This window comes from Stegastes partitus, unplaced genomic scaffold (assembly GCF_000690725.1).
Source record: "Stegastes partitus isolate 25-593 unplaced genomic scaffold, Stegastes_partitus-1.0.2 Scaffold71, whole genome shotgun sequence".
Classification (NCBI taxonomy): domain Eukaryota; kingdom Metazoa; phylum Chordata; class Actinopteri; family Pomacentridae; genus Stegastes; species Stegastes partitus.
Window position 1 is genome coordinate 919358 of NW_007577802.1, and position 19101 is coordinate 938458.

At 41.5% G+C, this 19101-nt stretch overlaps 1 protein-coding gene across 1 annotated transcript in view; it reads left to right on the forward strand.

Moving 5' to 3' along the window:
• Positions 1-2378: 2378 nt before the first annotated feature.
• Positions 2379-19101, forward strand: part of col27a1b (collagen, type XXVII, alpha 1b) — an 80327-nt gene continuing 63604 nt past the window's right edge. Inside the window, exons 1-4 of the mRNA XM_008276432.1 lie at positions 2379-2579; positions 4430-4494; positions 9757-11051; positions 15267-15320. Of these exons, the coding sequence (XP_008274654.1) occupies positions 2527-2579; positions 4430-4494; positions 9757-11051; positions 15267-15320 (1467 nt within the window). The 5' untranslated portion in view covers positions 2379-2526. The remainder of the gene's footprint in view (positions 2580-4429; positions 4495-9756; positions 11052-15266; positions 15321-19101) is intronic.

A 19101-nucleotide genomic window follows, 5' to 3' on the forward strand; every position in this document is an offset into this window, starting at 1 on the left:
CTCAGTAAACATTTTCCTCATTAGTTTATGTCTTCAGCTGCTAGTTTAAAGACTCCTATAGTGCAAAATGAGGTTCATTTAGTAAATTCAGGGCCAATTTAGAGTAAAACTACGGGCGGCTGTGGCTCAGGTGGTAGAGCGGGTTGATAGCAAGGTTGGTGGTTCGATCCCCGGTCCCCCCCACATGCCGAAGTGTCCTTGGGCAAGACACTGAACCCCAAGTTGCTCCCAATGGCAGATTAGCACCTTGCATGGCAGCTCTGTCGCCATTGGTGTGTGAATGGGTGAATGCGAAACACATTGTAAAGCGCCTTGGGTACCGCGCTAAGGTAGAAAAAGGCACGATATAAGTGCAGACCATTTACCATTTAAAACTGAATCAGGATATGTTTAAAAGTCAGGCTACCTTGTGATTGATATTTCACTTTCAGGTCACATCTATGTAGCAACAGCCAAACCAAAGGCTTCACACTGGTAGTCTACAAAGCAATAAGCAACACTCTATGACCATGACATACATACAGTATATGAAACAAGCATCCTGTTTACTTTTCCAGAACATGCTCAGTTAAAGCTGTGCAGACAGACCAGGTCGATAGAACAGTACAGGCTGCAGCTGCAGTGGTGACTGATTAACCCAGGGTGCTGCTCACTTCCAATTATCCTCAGAAGTTAAATATAAACTAAATATAATTTTAAAAATGATCATTAAATAAAAGATGTTTACTCATACTGTGTTCTTTGTGGTCATATCAGGATCCATCAAAACACAAAAATCACACTGTATCTGCTCAACCGTCAGGCCGCCACAGTGCAAATCTGATTTTATCTTTATAATAATAATATTGTTGGCAATAAACCCACATCAACCTCAAACACACTGACTGATGATCTCAGTTTTTGCTTTAACGGCACTGGATGGTGATGTATGTTCGTATTATATACCAAACAACACAATTAGCCAAAGGAGAAGGCTGCAGTTTAAGTGTTACACAGCACATCTGATCAGGGTTTAAACTCGTGCGTTCACGGTTATACAAATTCATGGCATCCTCCTTGTTGAACAGTCATGCTTTTATCTCACAAGTTTTAAATCCATTACACGGTGAATACTGAATGGAAACTTGACTTAAAAAATATATAAAGCAAATCAAATATCCAGCAGAATAATCACAGTTAGATATTTTCCTTAAATCATCCAGCACTGTCAGTTTAAACTCAACAACAACAAAAGAGCACAATAATTTGCAGAGGTTTGCTAATTAAATTAAAATCGAGCAACAAATCACATTTGATTAAGGAAGTGAGTCTTTCCTCTGCAATCGATGGTATTTAAATGACTAACTACAAAAAATTAGTCGCATAAACACAAGTTTTTAAGTTGTTAAGGATTTAAAATACTGAATTCAAATAGACAAAAATGAAGTTATCAAGCCAACTACATTAATTTACTGCAACATGAACATTGTTTTAGATTAATGCAGAAATGTCAGTTTAAATTAAAAACAATATTAACATTATAACTTATCAAAACAATGTTTGCAACTTAAAATCTTTCTCTAAATCAAAAAAATAGATTTTTTTTTAATCCTGCAGCTAGGTGGTGGTAAACAGTCCCCTGACTGTCTTTTTAAAGTATACTTTAAAACCAATACAAAACTAACAACTAACAGACTTGAATTTTTGCTTGTTTTTCTACATTTCCTGCAGGGGGCTTTGGGGGCTTTTGGCTCACCCCCTGGCCTCTAAAATGTTTGCTGTGGCCCTGCAACAGCAACAAGCTGCTGATGTGATCTCATCCAACAAATCACAATCACATAAAACCACCACAGCGTCTTTTTTTTTTTTTTTTCTTTTCTTTTCTTTCTTTCATTTTTTTTTTTTTTCTTTTCTTTTCTTTCTTTCATTCACTGAGCAAACTGCACACTGTTTGTGAGAAGACACACCTTCAGCTGGAGGAGCGCAGCAGCAGCAGCCGCCGGAGCTCCACAATGTGTTTCCCTGGATGTCAGCTGAGGGCGACAGAGGGAGGCGTCCCCCCTCCACCACCACCACCTCCACTCCTTCCCCCGGTTCTCAAGATTTCCCTCAGTCCACAATAAACTTTCATTTTGGAAAGTCGACACACATACACACACTCACACACAGCCCGGCTCGTCATCTTGTCCTGTTTTGCTGGAAAAGCTGGACTTTAATTGTTCTTTTTTTTTTTTATTTGCAAAACGCGCGGAAGAGGAAAGACGGACTTTAAAGTATAGGAAGCGCACAGGTGGAGCGTCCTATTTTTTTTTTTTTGTTGGTGTTCATCTTCTGGAAGTTGGGAGAAGAAGAAGAGGAGACAAGGCAATGGCACAAAGCAGCTTTTTCAATAGTGCTGCTGCTTTATAATCCCGCATGGTTTCACAGTTTTTACGCGTTCAATCCTTTTTACGCAAACCCTTCAAGGAAAACACCTGGGATGGAAAAACTTTCTCTGCCTCCTCTGGACTGTAGTAAAAACTCCCAAGAAAGAATGAAGTAACCGCTATGGAGCCGGACAATGCCCCGTACTCCAAACTCAAAAGCACTGGAGTCGGGGGGTGAGTCGACAGTTTTGTTTTGTTTTTTTAATATTCATTTCCAGTTTTGTTTGGACTTTCAGGGATCCGTCATGTGCGCGAAAACAGCGCCTGTGTCAAAATTAGTGGCGATTTGACCAAGATATTCGTGATTCATTGCCAGTTGCATAGACAAACTTGTAGTATTTATCATTTACAGAAGTTGTTGCAGTACTTTTGTAGAGAAATAGCTCAAATTTTGACGTTCATTTGTTTGGAAAAATCATGCAAATCGGAACAGGTGGTTTAATGGAAACATTTTACGCACAGTTCAGTGGAAGCCAGTGTTGTCTGCTGCACTGTTCCTCAAGTCGTGTCTTTGCAGCTTGTGTCAGAATGAGCTGCCAAACGATCTGGGACTGATTTGAGGGAGATGTATGAGAGGAGGAGACAGGATTTCTCTTCCTCCTCCTCCTTTTCTCTCCTCCCTGCTGTGCATCTCACTCAGCTGGTTGGCCAGACTGTCCCAATGGGAGGAGATTTAGGAAGAAAAAAAAAAAGCCCCCAAAAATGTTGCATCATATAACCCTGCTGGACATATGAGAGACTTGGTCACAAGCTTGCACACCCCCCTGTTTTTTTTTTTTTCTTTCTTTTTTGTGCAAATGTCAGTTCAGTGTGAGAGCAGTGTGAGGGAGGAAAACTTTTTTTTTTTACTGCTTCAACCAACACTCAGTGGTTGACCGGTGGTTTTCTGTGGCTCTCTGGAAAACCACAAATGTAAAAGATTTCCTGCAACGGGGCTTTCATTATGGCACTTGTCACTGAACATGTGCCACTTCAAACGGCGCTCTGCTCAACAGGCATTTTCTGTTTCATCAACCAAATCATTAGCTATGATGTGTAAAAAAAAAAAATAAAAAAAATCCCAACCCCAGAATTATCCCAGCGATGATGTGAATTCACACTCATCCGAGATAATTTCACACCTTTAGAGCAATATCAGCTCAGCGTGGGAGTAATCAACACCCCCTTTTTATCACTCGGCTTGAGAGATAAACGCCGCTGAAGAATCAGTGGAGGAAAAGCTGCTCTGTGTTGCCTGACTTTGGGTTTTAGATGGCACCGCTGTCATGTGAAAAAAAAAAAAAAGCATTTGATCTAATTCCACTGGAAGGATTACATGGTCTTTTGTGGGTTGAGGGAGAATTTTGCGCCTTTTCGAGATCCATGAAACCCTTTTGAAATCCCCACAGTCAAAAGAAAGTGCACAGCAAGCCTGTGATAAAAGTTCAGATGTTAAGAGATAAAACACAGCATTGATATATACTTTTTTTTTTTTCTTTTTTCAAACGCTTGTCTGTGTATGTCACTTGGAATTGTGGGTTTTTAAGGTGATGCGGTGGTTTTTAGGTTCGTCAGAGGTGGCCCTTGTGGGAGCACTCACCTAAGCAGTAGCTTATCTGGTCAGGCAGCAAGATAAGACTGAGCCTGTTGTCACGAAACAGATGTTAGACTCTGAACAAAGCGGAGCTGCTGCTGCTACTGATGCTGCAGCGGCTCTGATCGCTGGTAGGTGGATGAAGAGGAGTTTTAGTGTGTCAGTTTCATCTCTACATCTTGTAACTTGCACAACATCCTGCAACGACTAATTAAGCGCAATATTCTTTCATTTGTTGAAGCTGAATCGTGCAAAAATGATCTCGCTCCTGGCTTTAGCTTCTGATCACACTAAATATGTCAATAAAGGATTGAAATCTGCAATCTTTTTACTGCATTTTGCACTTTTTCAGACCAAACGTGCAAAGAAAACCCTTGAAAGACTGATTAATTGTGAAATCTAAAGGTGACATGATTACATTTTTGTACCACTCTTGTGTTTTTCTCTTTAGGAAAGTTCTGATTCTTTGGACTATACTCTGTTGCACCTGCTCTCTAAGGCTAGCACAAGCACAAGGTAAGCGACTTCAGGGCGAAAACGGGTGAATTTTTCTCTTCATACAAACACATTGCAAGTTCTTCTTAACCAATGTGGGTTAAAATAGATTCATGGGAGGTTACAGTGACACTTTCAGGCGTCTCCTTTGCATCGCGTCATTGGTAGGATGTGTAGATTCAGGTTAAATTAGGGTTGTGTGCAGTTAAACAGCAATGAAACACAGAATGGGGTGAAGCAAGTTTAAGTATGCTTCCCTAACACAGGCCCCTTAGTGTGCACGTATTTATCCACGTTATCCCCGGATTATCTATGACCGGGGTGATCAGCGTCCAGCTTGGTCAGCTGTTTGCGCAGTTTGATATATCAAGTTCAAAATCTTATGCTAATCTTCCCGGGAAATCATATTAAAGTTTGGTTTACAGACGGGGTGCTCTCTTCTGCCCCTTGAAGTGGTTGCAGTGGGCTGAACGCTTGAACCGGATTAGTAGCCAACTGCAGATGTCCTTTCAGAATTCGGCCTCCCACTCGCGGCATTGTTTTTGTGAAAACAACGGGGATGTAATGGAAGAAGAGCATCGCATTCGGCTTTCATTATGGCGCATACTGTCAGCGTAAACATTTTGAAAACACATTATCTTAGCAATTTCGCTCACAGCGCTGCTCTCGTTACAAAATAACAGAGTCTCTTTCTAATAATGCATGAATGCAGAAGTGTGTCAGACATTATTTTATTGGAAAACAGCTTAATACAATCGAATATGACCCGATGAACTGAAAAACCCTTCTCAGTCTGCAGGAGTTCACTTGTAGCTCCACTTTATTGACTCAATAAAGGCGTCGCTTCGGCGTTCAGCCAACTTTCTCTTTCTTATTCTGACTCTCTCTCTCTCTCAGCTGTGCGTTGATGTCTTGCAGTCGGCTTTCTGTTCCACAACTAAGAGACTCTCATGTTGATTTTGCTGTCAATCAAAATCCGCCAGATCTTATTCAATCAGAGCTCCTCTCTCGTTTCAAGATGCCTTTTGATAACGTAAGACACTGCGTTGGTTTGCTGCTAACAGTTTCCGGCAATTTCTCTGTAATTCCGCCTTCATCAGATGATATTTTCTCTTCCCGTGATGACGGCAGAGTGTCTGGAGACCCAGATTCCTCATATGTAAGGATGTGTCAATTTGCAGACTCTCAGATCCTAACGAGACGATAAATCTGCGCCTCGCTTTGACAGGCTACACGAGAAAAATAGTTGTGCTGCCGTTATATAAGCCTGCAGACTAGTTCTTGAATCATTTGTAAGATAAACACCCTGTTGTCAGCTCGTACGCATATGGAAATTGACCGGAGTCGATTGTGACGTTTGTTTTTCACGGTTGTGGCCGCTCTCCAGTTTATTAAAGACACGATCCAGGCTTGGTTTATTACAGCCTCTCCTCTGCTACTTTAACATTCTGACATCAGACGCCAGAAGAAATCCTGACTGTCACTGTGCACGGGCATTTGAGTTTCTGCACAATCCCCTCAGCTACACATACATTAATAGCTTACACGTTTCCTTAGAAGGGTTCCTGATTGAGGTCAGACACAGTGCAGTATCCCCCCGGAGTAGATTTGGGGGGGCTCAGCATGTCACTCTAGATGTAATGCCAACCATCTTCCAGCTGTCAATGCCAGAAATTAAACCGGCGAGCCCCACATCTGCCTCTACCTTGAAGGCAGATGATGGTAAATAATTCATAGACAGCAAGAAAGACATACATTCTGGGAATACGCTCATTAGCGATAAAGAACTGTGATGTCCGCTTGCTCGGTTCGACTTTTTTCTTTAAAGGAAAAAAAAAAAAAATCATCCATTTTAATGTGGCAAAGTAAAAGTTTAACTGAGGCAACTTTTGAATGAGTTTCAAACTTTTGGTAACGTCTGCTGGTCAGGAGATGCCTGAACGTGCTGAGTCAGAGGCCAACAATTTACTCCCTGTTTCTTGAGAATCACAGTTTGACCCAGTAAATATTCTTCTTCTTTAAAGATCTTCATTGCTCTGTAAGCACAGGTTGTTGTTTATGTGGTTGTATTAAGGGTTAGGGTTAGATAAGATAAAACTTTATTAATCCCAAAGGTAGTTCTTGTGGCACATATGGCTCAGAAATAACAAAATTGCATAACATAAGAAATGAAGTGAATAAAAAGTAAGAAACTGTTAAAGTCCAGTTTTGCTACTCAGTGCTTTTCCAAAAAGTCTGAAGTCTGTGGAGCTTCTTCATCATGGTCATCCTAGAAGCTTCAGAAGGAGGCGACTGAACTTCTTTTGTTTGGTTCTTGAAGACGTTTCACCTCCAAGAAACTTCTGTAGTTCTAACTGACTAATGGGAACCCCAGATATAAATATTGTTTCCTCCAACTCACTCAGTGGCCCATTAAAAACCCAGAACTCACGTGGCTCAAGAGTTGGGAAACTTCCAGGTCAGGGATGACTCAAGATGGTGGTGAAACTTTCTGGTGAAGGATCTCAGGACTGCATCATAAGTACCTGGTATATTGTGCTGTTGTGCATCTAAAAAATAATGGACACTTCTTTAAGGACATTTGAGAAGGGAGTGGAGGAAGCCATATAAGTACCTGGTAACTGCTTTTGTTGTCGTCCATCTGCATCTAAAAAGCAACGGACTCTCATTTGAGGACAACAGTGTTCACATTCTGGAAAGAGAAGACGGGTAGTTTGAGAGAAAAGTGAAGAGGCCATCTATGTTATACCGGAAAAGCCATCTCTAAACAGAAAACAAAGGTGGTCTACAACACCACTTATCTGGGGAGAGATCTGCATTGTACGTACCTGACACCCAGTCTTTTCCAGTTCAACATAGAGGACTTCCTCAAACCATCTGATTGTGAACATGTCTGTCCTCTCATTATGCTTCAGATGCACATGGACGAAGACGCTAATTATCAGATACTTACGATGCAGTCTTGACATCTCTCTCCAGAAAGTTTCTCAATCATTACTTTGCACTTTCACAAACATTTATTAATCGACCGCCAGCCACACGAGCTGTGGGTGACGATATTTATCTGGGACTCCACTTTAGATGCAGGTGGACAACGACACCAATCCCCACGTACTCGTAATGCCATCTTGAGTTTTTTCACCAGAATGTTTCTCCATCATTTCCATCTACAGTCCTCCCTGACCGGGCAATTTCACAACTATTGGCTGAACTGGTGCCATGAGTGCCATTAGAACTGAAGAAGCCACCTTAAAGAGAGGTGAAATGTCTTCAAAGACCATAAAAAAAATGAGGCTTTTTGGACCTAAAAGTGTCTTTCAAGTATCCATTTCTGTTCTGTGTCTGCACTAGAAGTTAGTTTCTTTAAAGCAGCTGCAGGAAATGTTGAGATTGCATTGGCAGCATACTAATAGTTGAAATGCATTATAGGTGCACATGTCTGCTTTCTGCAAAAAAAAAAAAAGAGTTGTGTTGTCTGGTAGACGTGTTCTTCAGCGCTGTTCGTCTCCAGGATGTGTTATACGCCGTTCTCAGTTTTTTTTTTTCTTCCTTCAGCTCATCAGGAGGTCACAAAAAGCCTCAGGCAGCCCGCCTACCCGCTTAGATTTAGATATGCAGCGAAAGCCCTGAAAGTACATCACACGATGAAAGAACAATTTTGCTTTCCTCACACCGTATTAACAATTCAAATCAGCGCCGTATAAGAAATCTGACTGAAGACGGTCTTTGTTCTTGTTTCGCTTTCTGTTTGATGTTTCTTTTCCATGTGTGAGTTTTTTCAATCGAGCTGCCCTCCTGTTGCCTGCACACACTGAGCGGGGCTTCCCTCCTCCTAACACGACTTGTGTCTATACTTGCTTCATTATTTAGCAGTTTATCTCGGTCTTGCCCACATTTGTTTTGCATTAATCTGGAAAAAGAGGGATGGATATTTGAGATTTATATGTAAGCTTTCGGTCTCGACGTTGCACGTACTGAGGGGATTAATGTGCTATATTTAGGAGGCGCTGATTGGCTTGGGATGATAAATTCTTCTCTCTTTTCCAACCTTCCTAATTGAAACAAAAAGCCTTTGTTTGACACTACTGATGACTTGCACAGGGGCCTGACAATAGACAACAGTATGATAATGGGAACATTTCCAATCTGTTTTGATGTTGGAACCAAAAACAGATTTGACTTCCTAAGAGTGTTATGCTTGTGAAAGTTATATCCAGATTTAAATAACACTGGTGCTGTTGTTTCAGTGGTTCTTGGTTTTGGGGGTTGGAACCACCAGGTTAGATTTCAGGGTCACTAAGTACATCTTATTTTTTTGGGTCTGAAGGTTTAAGCATGTGTTTCTATTGTTGTAAAAATAAGACAAAAATGTGTCAATTTATGAGTTTTTAGGGATAAGAATGGGATGTTTTAAGATGAGAACAAGACAAGAATGTGCATTTACAGTAAAGTATTCTGTACAAGTAAGTGCAGTTTCTTGCTGCACTGAAATGTGGATTTAATTAAGGCCTTACACAAAGGTGTGGATGCAATTAGGAGCAATATACACTGCACACAACGCCGTAATGTGCGAACATTACCCACATTCTGCTCCCGGGAGATGCGAGTAGCAATTAAAAGCTGCAGAAAAACACTGCAGTATGTTTTCATGAGCTCGGGCCCCTGTCAGAGCGATCATCTTTAATCAGGAGACATTACCAGATAAAGTGAGATGGCATTTTTTTTGTCTCTGCACTAATACAACCTCTTAAAACCCCACCGCCGTCCTCTCCGGGGACTCGTTGTGCCTCCGCTTCCTGAGATTGTTCTAATTAAGACTGATGCAACTGTTACATAATACACCGCAATCCCCAAAAGCAAACGTAGATGCGTGACCCTATATCGGAAATTTTATATAGTCTGCCTAAATTGCTTTTGCTGCAGGTTTTCCATTAGTCTTAACTTGTGAACTCCCAGCGTGGCATCACAACACGTTAAATTATCAATTACATTAATGCACTTTTGCCTTTTTGTTTTTTTTCAGTTCATGCTTTGATACAGATGAGTGCACTTGAATGGGATGTTACTGAATGCATTGTGCCTTTTTCCCCTTTTAAATTTTGACCTTATTATAATAGTTTTCCTTTAATTCCCATTGTGATCTCTGCCTTTAAAAAAAAAGCCAAAAAAAAAAACCAAGGGTGCAGGCAAAAGACATCAACTCTTAGGTTACGTAAGGTCAGGTATCACCATGCCGTGATATTGTATAGCCTCTGACTTCTTTTCCTTGTGTTTTTTCTCAAGATGTGGATATTCTGCAGCAGCTTGGGCTTTCTGGGCGAAGAGCCGGCGGGTCTTCATCCTCAGGCGCTCGATCCATCCCCAACGGCATCATCCCCTTCAAGTCCGGAGTCATCCTCACCCCGAGGGCTCGTATCCAGGCGCCTCTGCACACTGTCATCCCTGCTAGCTTCAACACCACCAGCCTCTCCTTGATCCTCAGCCTCTCTGTTCACCGCACCAACAACGCCTTCCTTTTCTCGGTGCTGTCCAAGAAAAGGAAAGTGCAGCTCGGAGTGCAGTTTGCACCGGGGAAGCTCCTGGTGCACGTGGGACCGAGGAGCTCTGTGAGTTTTGACTATGAAGTCTACGATGGCCGCTGGCATAGTTTGGCTTTGGATATTCGAGGACATCGGGTGTTCTTGCACACATCTTGCGGTAGGGAAAGCGTGCATGCGGATTTGTTTTCCAAAAAAGAGGAGGGCCTGGATCCGGAGGGCTCTTTCCTGCTGGGCAAAATGAACCACAACTCGGTGCCATTCGAAGGTGCCATCTGTCAGTTTGACATTTATCCCTCTGCTGAGGCAGCTCATAACTATTGTGATTACATTAAGAAACAGTGTAGAGAAGCCGACACGTATCGGCCCGTGCTTCCACCCCTGCTACCTCTGATTTCCACAGATCCCAACATTACTGTTGTAACTCCACTGTCGCTGACGGAGATTTCCAAAAAGGCTCAGGCACCTACTTTGGCCTCCAACACCAGGACTACAATTCTTGTTCCAACCGATCGCTCGCTGATGTTGAATGAAACATCTGCGTATCAGATCGTGAGCACTCCGAAACCTGGTGCCGTGTCCGTATCTCCGCCGGTTCATCCGGGGTTGGAAAGCCCGTCTAAGTTTCCAACTCAGACTGTTACTACGTCTCTTAGGATCAGCGTGACTCCACCAAACCCCGAGCCACATCCACACGCCAGAAAGAACACAGAGCAGGGGGATGCTAGCCGTCCGACGCCTTCTGGGAAACGTTTACCTGTTTCCAGCGGACCATCGGAGGTGAAGCCAAACCTCCAGACCACGGATGCTTCCACACAGGGGTCTCCTTCCAACACCTACGCTCCCCATAAAAAGCAGCTAACCACAGTAGCTCCAAAGAAACCTGAGCCAAAAGTGACCAGTGTGCAGGATGTCAAACCCACCTCGCTTGTTCCAGTCACCCCAGCTGCCACAGATGGCTTCCAAACATTTGACCTGGAGCCGACTCAGTTCTCGCTGCTCGCTGGACTACCTGGACTAAAGGGAGAACCAGGACCGCCGGTGAGTGTTTTAACACAAATCTCTGCCTGAAACCCATGAGCGAGCACATGCACGAGTTAGAAGAACTGTTTGTAAAATGATTAGCAGTGTTTGTAGTGTCGAGCCTGTGGGGTTTATTTTAGAATGAACTGGAGCTATTGGATTGTGTTACGCTCCACATTGAGATGCTTTGGCCCGGTTTCCAAGCACATATCTGGTACACAATGACACACGAGTTTGGCAGCTTGTTGTTTGAATGTTGGCTTGTTCGCTCTTTGAGGTCCGGAACTGCTGCAGACGTGGATCCTGATGCGTCTCCTGATTTTGTGGTTGTGTAAATATGGCTGTCACAAAGCATCTCTGAAATCAGAAAATTGGAAGGTCCTACTGCCTGCTAGTGTGTTAATGACACGTTTTCAGAATTGCTTTTTTCCTCATGAAATGCCTGCATGTGGTGTTAACGATTTTCAATCCACACCACGTCGGTGCTGATTAAGGTGTGATTTTTCATTTCAGCAGCAGCAGCGTTGGTGGAAATTGTCGGGTTTATAGTTGGACTCTGCTGCCAGTTAGCATTTGTGTTAGCAGAGGGGCTTGGCGGCGACGTGTTAGATTCCTCTGAGAGGGAGTGTGACTGCTCGGAGAATGGATACTTTTAAAGTAGGGTCAAAGGGAAAAAGGGATAAAGCACTTGCGCACAATTAACCATTCAGAGTAAATATTTAAAGGCCCCGACAATATGAATGCAGCGCTTTGTCCCCCGTTATTGAGCACCACAGGTTGTCTTGGTGGAAATGTTACCATCATGTACAGGGACTGCAGGAAATGGAACTTTGTCTTTTAGCTCTTTACAATTTCATTAAGAAAATGGCAAAAATAAAATGCATAATTCACTGATTTTTTTGTTTGTTTTTACTATGATTAATTTAGCCTCTGTTAAGCCCATAAACTTGACATGGGGAGTTATATACACAGTAAACAAGTATGTGTTCATCTATAATGTCAGTCTTTTTGAGTTCAATCAGCAAACTATGTTGAGTTTGGGAAATTAGCTTTAAAGTACTTTTAATTATTTAATAATTGGTAGCACAAACAAAGTCTTTAAGTTGATTATTCATACAAATTAAGGTATTCTTACTAGTTTTTCCACATTATTTAAAATTAATTTATGTGTTTTATGTACCAAGTTTTTAAGTTTGCAAACATTTCAAAAATGTTCTCGCTCTAATTACTCCTCATCAGTTTTTTTTTTCTTTTTAAACTTTTGGGTTTTTGCAGACTTTTAAGAAATTAATTCATTAAACAACAAAATAGTTGTTGATATACTTTATTATTATTTTGTACTGCAATTGTGTATTTCAACATGTTTTAAAGCAAAAACAACACAAATTTAAATTCCTTAACAGATAATAAAATACACATGAAAAGCCCCTGTGCCTGAGTAGATTTGTCAAATGAAACTTCATGATTTCTATCCACTACTTTGCTAAACTGAAGGGAAGGATGGACGTATTTCTCTGCTATGACTAGCATTAGCTAGGTGCAGCATCCATCGACTGTATGAGCAGGTGAAGCCTGAACTCCGCACACGAGTCCACTGTTGGTCATATCACAACTGAAAATATTCCCAAATATACCACAATATGTGTAAAAGACATGATACTCACCTTGAAATTTCCTTTGTATCTTATTTGTTCAGCCTACAGACATTCACAATGGTCTGCAGGAGTGTTTATTAGGGAGAAATCCTGAATACGTGGTGGAAAAAAAAGAAATTATCGAGCCAATATCATGAAGTTGCAACAATTTGAATTCAGTTTTCAGTCGACCAATGCAGAAATTTGACTTTTAATATTGCAAAATATTACATTGATGCCATTCCCATCATTGACCCATCCAAATAATGTTTGCAACTTAATGTTTTAGATCTAAATCTGTAAATTAAACTTCTAAATCTCTCATTCATTGCTTTAAGTTCATGTTGCCCATGTGGCCCTGTTCCTCTTTTAAATACCAAATGGTTACTCACATTTTCCGTTGTTAAAAGCACTTCTCTGCTTTTTGTGTTAGTCATGTTTGAGGAGAAACAGTGCTTTAAAGTGAAGTTTTCCTGCTTTGGCAGTGAGGAAACCACAGCTCAGTTTGCCCTCAAGAGAAGAAACCAGTCAGCATCCAACCCTGTGAGGGGCAAAGGTTGCTGAGGATTTGCATACTTGTATTGTTTGCTAAAGTTTTAGTCTAAACAGATTGCTCATTTAGATGCATAATCTACAATTAATTCACTGTTTTTGGTAATTGAGCCATTTCAGTAGTTGTTTTTCTTAATTTGATCCCCGTCCGCTGGGATTAGGGTTGATGCTGGCGAGCCACGGCTGTTTTACTAAAGGCTGAAGCTTTCAGCTGCTTACAAGAGGAGGAATGTTTTTGAAAGTTAATGTGACGGGATCCGCTGCAACTTTTATATAAGACATAACGTCAGCTCTGACAGATGATGTAAATCACAGCTCTGAAGAAGTGAGGATGAAAGAGATGATTTGATTATCAAGTAAGGAGGACTAGATGCCATGGCATTGCATTTAGGATGCTTATTATGTGTTCACGTGTGTCGGAGGAAGATGTCAGCAACACAGAAGAATAAATAATACTTTTTTTAGATCAGCTTTTTAGTTCCATACCAAACTCTGGCTACATTGCATAACATATGTTTTCATGCATAAGTATCTATATGCAGCTATTATCATCTTTAAAACTGTATTTGACATTTAATTATCATACAAATGTTGCAGTAATGGGTGGCATTTTGCCTCGTCGTGCTCGTCTGGTGTAATTTTGGTGATTGTGGAAAGGCAACATGGCTCTCAAATGTGAGGGTTTTGCAAATAAATCAATGACATTAATGTCAATAGATACTCATCAACATGCAGGTGATCCAACAGTAGAACTTGAGATAAACAGTTAATGCCATGAAACCACAGCGTCATGATTATGAACACTGACCATGCTTAGCTCAAATAACTGTGACTCAGCGATTATGTAATAACACAGACAGGCCTGTATACATGTTTTTAATTTGACGAAAAGAGCTTTGGTTCAGTATTCTTTTGCTCTGATCAGAGGAAAAAGTGGAATCGGTGCGTTCTTTTGAGCCGTTGTGTCCTCCTGTGTTCCTCTTCAGAGAACATCGCTGCCTTTTAAAGCCGCGCTCCGCCGGGACTTTACGCAACTTTTCACAGATCAAATAGTTGTAAAATTGAAAAATGATTCCACTTGAATTGCATCTCAATTCAAATTATGACTTGAACCTCGAGTTTCAAAGCCTTGAAAATGTTTTATTTATGAAAATTGTACAAATTCTATGAGGACAGGAGCTCCGGTGCTGCCTTGGCACCGACCTCAGCAGCGACCGCAGCTCAGACTACTTATCATGTGCGGACAGCCTGATGGTTGCAATCTTAAGAATCTAAAGGTTGCTGAAAGGCTTTTGGCTTTGCAGAGTGTATGCTGGATGAAGGAGTATAATTATAGCTAGTGGTCCTGTCTGAGCCAGACAGAAGTGCTCTATACATCTGACATTACAGTAGCCCAATTTCAACTGGGCTGCCTCGAGCTGTTTTTAGGCCCATTTTCCTTTTTTCCCTCTTTAAACTTCTTGAGCTCTGGGAAAATAAGTAACATCTCGAGCAAACCCAGGTTCCTTCAGATTGACCCCTCATTAAGTTTGACCTTTCCGAGCTTTGCTAATCCATGTATGAAATTGTTTTAAAGCTAGCTGATGCTTTATAATTAATGTGATTGGCTGTGGCTGGAACCAGTGCCGACCTCCCTGCCAGTACAATGAGTCAGACTTACAGTCGACGCACTGTAGTGGTTCTGGACTGAAATAATATTGGCTGCAGAAGGAGAAAGGGGGCTGCGCTCGCTCCTAACAAGACATCCTCACGCCTGCCAGGCTCTCACTGACAGGGCGCTTTGCAACTTTCAGCTAACTTCGCCGAATGTGTCGTCAGGGGGTGGAAAGAAACAAAGAGAGAAAAAGCTCAGGATGTTTTCACTGATTGAATATCTGGCTTGAGTGACTTTTATAGGATTTTTCTTTACTTTGAACACCCGACACTTGCTCTGTATTATTCAAGACTTCCTTGAAATGACACGACAAAAAGTCAGCAGCTCCTTATTTCCTTGTCTGTATTTTTAGGCCCCTGACTTTTTTTTAAAATTATCTTTTCTCCTCTTTAGGGCCTTCAAGGACTTCCAGGGTTGCCAGGAAAGCCAGGCAAGAGGGGCCCACGGGTGAGCATGTCGCACTCACATCCCCAACCAAGTTTCCCCCCATTCACCTTGCCACTGTTTTCTTTTCTTAATTCTCCTACAGTGTGTTCGACACTCTAATGACACCTTTGGCCGTGGGGGGGGATCACACCATTAGCTGCACACTAACACAGAAGACCTTTGATCAGGCGCTCGGTGGCATCTTTGGATTACGGGGAATTATTCAGCTAGACGTTGGTTTGCTTTGGCGCTGGGTTTGATCAAGCTGTGCTTCTCTCGCTGCCAAGGTCCATTTGTAAATCTGCAGAGCAAACAACCGTAATCTACAAATCTGCGGGTTGCCAATGCGAAATTAACTGAGCACATAAGGAAGGTATTAGACGGACAAGGAGGAAAAATAAAGTCACTTTTGAAAGTATACATGCACATACCGTGTGTGTGTATATATGTATTTCCAGAACAAGTACTTATTGCTTAAATCAGGCATAGATCCTACATCATCAGTGAATACTACTAGTGTGTTCAACTTCATTCTCATTCTGGGGTGCAGCAACCAAACTGAGAACATGCAGATGTTGATTTAAGCTCATGTTTTCAGAGTAAACATGAGACAAGTGAAAACACTGGGACATGATTTGTTGTTCAGATGACATTATAGGACACTAAAGCTGGTGTGTAGCTACTTCTTCACCTCAAACTTGACATTTGGCTGGTGACATGGCAGTTCTTGGTTGCTCTTTTGCAGAGCACTTGTGCTACAGAGGAGTGAGTGAGTGAGTGTCGGATCTACCTGCTGCAGCCCGTGAGACTTTCGCCCTGCAGTTGGGCCTCAGGGGTGGGTTGTGGGAACCCAATCTACTTTAAACAAGGAAGAAAGAGGGCTTTGTCCCCATCTTATTAAAGGCATTTAAGACCCTGTCTGGAGCTCAGTAGCTCTATCCAGTCGCACACCAACCTCTATAGAGTTCATTCATCATCAAGCTCTTGAGACCCGACCTGCAGGGCCACACCGGCTCAGAATGCCAGGCTGCAGTTGAGGTTTTTTACTTTTCGTGAACTGTCAGAGTTTTTTCCTGGATAGTTCACATGATTAGAAGGAAAATACCTCCCAGCCACACACATGATCTGCAGAGAGCTCACAAGTGGACTCTGGTCCTGCAAAGCCTGAACAAACATTTGGATTCAAAGTGACAGTCACTTAAGTTTTACACTTGTGCTTCATTTATATATAATCTACAGCAGAGTTGTAGCCCCAGTTGGTGGTCATTTGTCAAGAAAGTCAAGTTCACATTTGAATTAGTCACATACATAACAATGTTTTTTGAAGGCAGACTTAATGAACCCTTTGAACTCAAAGCAGTTTCTGTGCCTTTGCTCCTGTCTCATTTTTACTCACTGTGGGCTCATTTTTCACTGAAGTCCTGCACCTCCGATGGAAACAGCACAACCAGGACGAGAAATAAAACAAAAAATCATCTGTAGCGCAGCATAAAAAGTTATAGTGCCATACATGAGAAAAAAGTTGCATTTCTTTGATTGCTTATTTAACAAAAAATGAAATTGAATCAGCAACAGCAATAGCAACATTTTTTCAAAGTGCCCACAGTTGTTAAAAATACTGGATAAAAAAAAAGTGTGCACTACATTCTGTAGATATTTACATATTTTAATACTTTAATACATGTTTAATTAGTTGTTTTTTTTTATTCTTGTCTTCCCCAGTTTAGCTGAATTTTTTGTCACATGACTGTTGGTCACAGCTGAGTCAACAGTAGTTATTAAGCTGCACTGATGAGTGCAGAATTTTTCAGTTTTGACAGAATCTGGTTCGATCAAATGGTTTGTTTTTGGTAAACTTTTAAACGAGAAAAAAAAGAATAAAGTGATTATGATGAAATATCACAACTTTAAACTTAGATTTGGTTCCCGACCATATGGCACGTCACAGGACAGGGGGAAGATGTCAAAAATTTCAAAATTCTTTTTTTTTACAGTTTCTTCCTCAGTTTTGTGAAAACAACACACGTTTCATGCAGGATTTGGAATTCAGAGGGTTAATTTGGAAATATATAAATATGTGTGGTATGATTTCTTTCTTTCTTTCTTAGTTGGACGAGACAGTGCATATTAATGAACGTACAACCACAGGGCTGCAGTAAATATGTCGGATTTAGCACAAGGCTAATTTCCATCCATTGTCCCACACATAAAATAAAATTGATAAGTCTGGTGACAGAGTTGTGGTTAAATGCACATTGAGGTAGCAGAGCATGTAATTTTATCTGCATGTGGGACTTCAAACCAGCGCCACAGGGTCTTTGAAGTTAAAAGACTTATAGACTTGTACCATTTTACACTTTGTTTAGGGATAAATTAAAAGATTTACAGGAAAGATGCGAGAACGTCCACATTATGTAAGTTTAGTACAGTTTACAAGATCCTTATTGTGAAGTTTAAAGACCTCAAGAAGTTGAGGATGTGTGCGATGAATTCATTCCCCTCTGCGCTGTCGAGTGTTCAAAGAGCACCTCCAATCGTCAGCAGTTCATGATCTCATTTCACCTTCGCCATCCGGGTCAGATGCAGAGAAGGTTGCAGGGAGATGCGACCTGTCTGGGAACGTGTCGGCATTCCTGCTCATCATTAAAACTTAACTGCACTTGGAAGGACGTAGCACCACGGGGGCTTTACCTCTCTGACAGCGAGGTGTCATGTCTGACCGGGCAGACAGTCTCAGTGCCGCCACCGCCTCACAGCATCTCCTGCACGTGAGTGCGTCCACGTTCCTTTGACATTGCCGTGAGCCGGAGTTCAGGGGAGGCTCGTGAGCAGATCAAAGAGGGCTTTGTGTAGAGAAGCTGACCTGCCAGTGTGCGGTCAGTATGTGAATTTGAAAACACTTGTGTAATTGCTCAAAGAATCTATATGATGAGAAATAATAAGGAAAAGGAGCTGTGTTGTGCCACTGTTTGATTAGTGCATATAACTGGAGTGATTCATGTAGGTTGTAAACATTAGATTCTTCTGAAATGAACCACATGTGTAGGCATGAATAAGCAGTCTCTCGGAAGCTTGATTAAATTTTTCTCTGTCATTATTGGTTACGCTGACGTTTTCCATACTGCTCGTACTTAAGCTAATGAGGAGCACATTTAGAGCTTTCAAAACCGTCATCATCATGGTGGAGCTCGACTGATGTGGGATTTCTGGGACCAATTTTAGGGAGTCAAACATTCTAATATTGATGTATCAGCTAACAATCTTGTGGGACTGAAAAGGAAAAATGATGGGGTCACTGTTCATTAGCTCTCCAGTGATGTATTTCTCTAAAACAACTGAGACACTGCTTGACTCCGTACCAATATCTGCTACATGTGCTGCAAACAAAAACCTATTTGCTCTGCATGACTGAACTAAGTGATGACACTATTTCAAGACTATCTATTTTTTTGTTTTATGTTCCAGAAAGTAGGTTTAAAAATGGTCGCATATGGCGTCTATGCTAATATCAGCCCAAACGAGATATCGGTCGGGCTCCAATCATCATCACTGATCCTCAACAGTAAAACTGAGCATGTGTGAATCTCTAGATTTGTTAAATTGCATCAATTTTCCATCTGTTGCATGAATATGTATGTAAATCTACTGTAACCAGAACCCAGTTAATGAAGATGTTTACATCAGCTGCTCTTAGCATATGTTGCACTGCTGCAGAGGAGGTGACGCATTTTATATTCCCAGCTGCGGCAACAGTAGTTTGTTTTGGATAAAGCTGCAGAGCACCAACCCTCCAAACAAATGT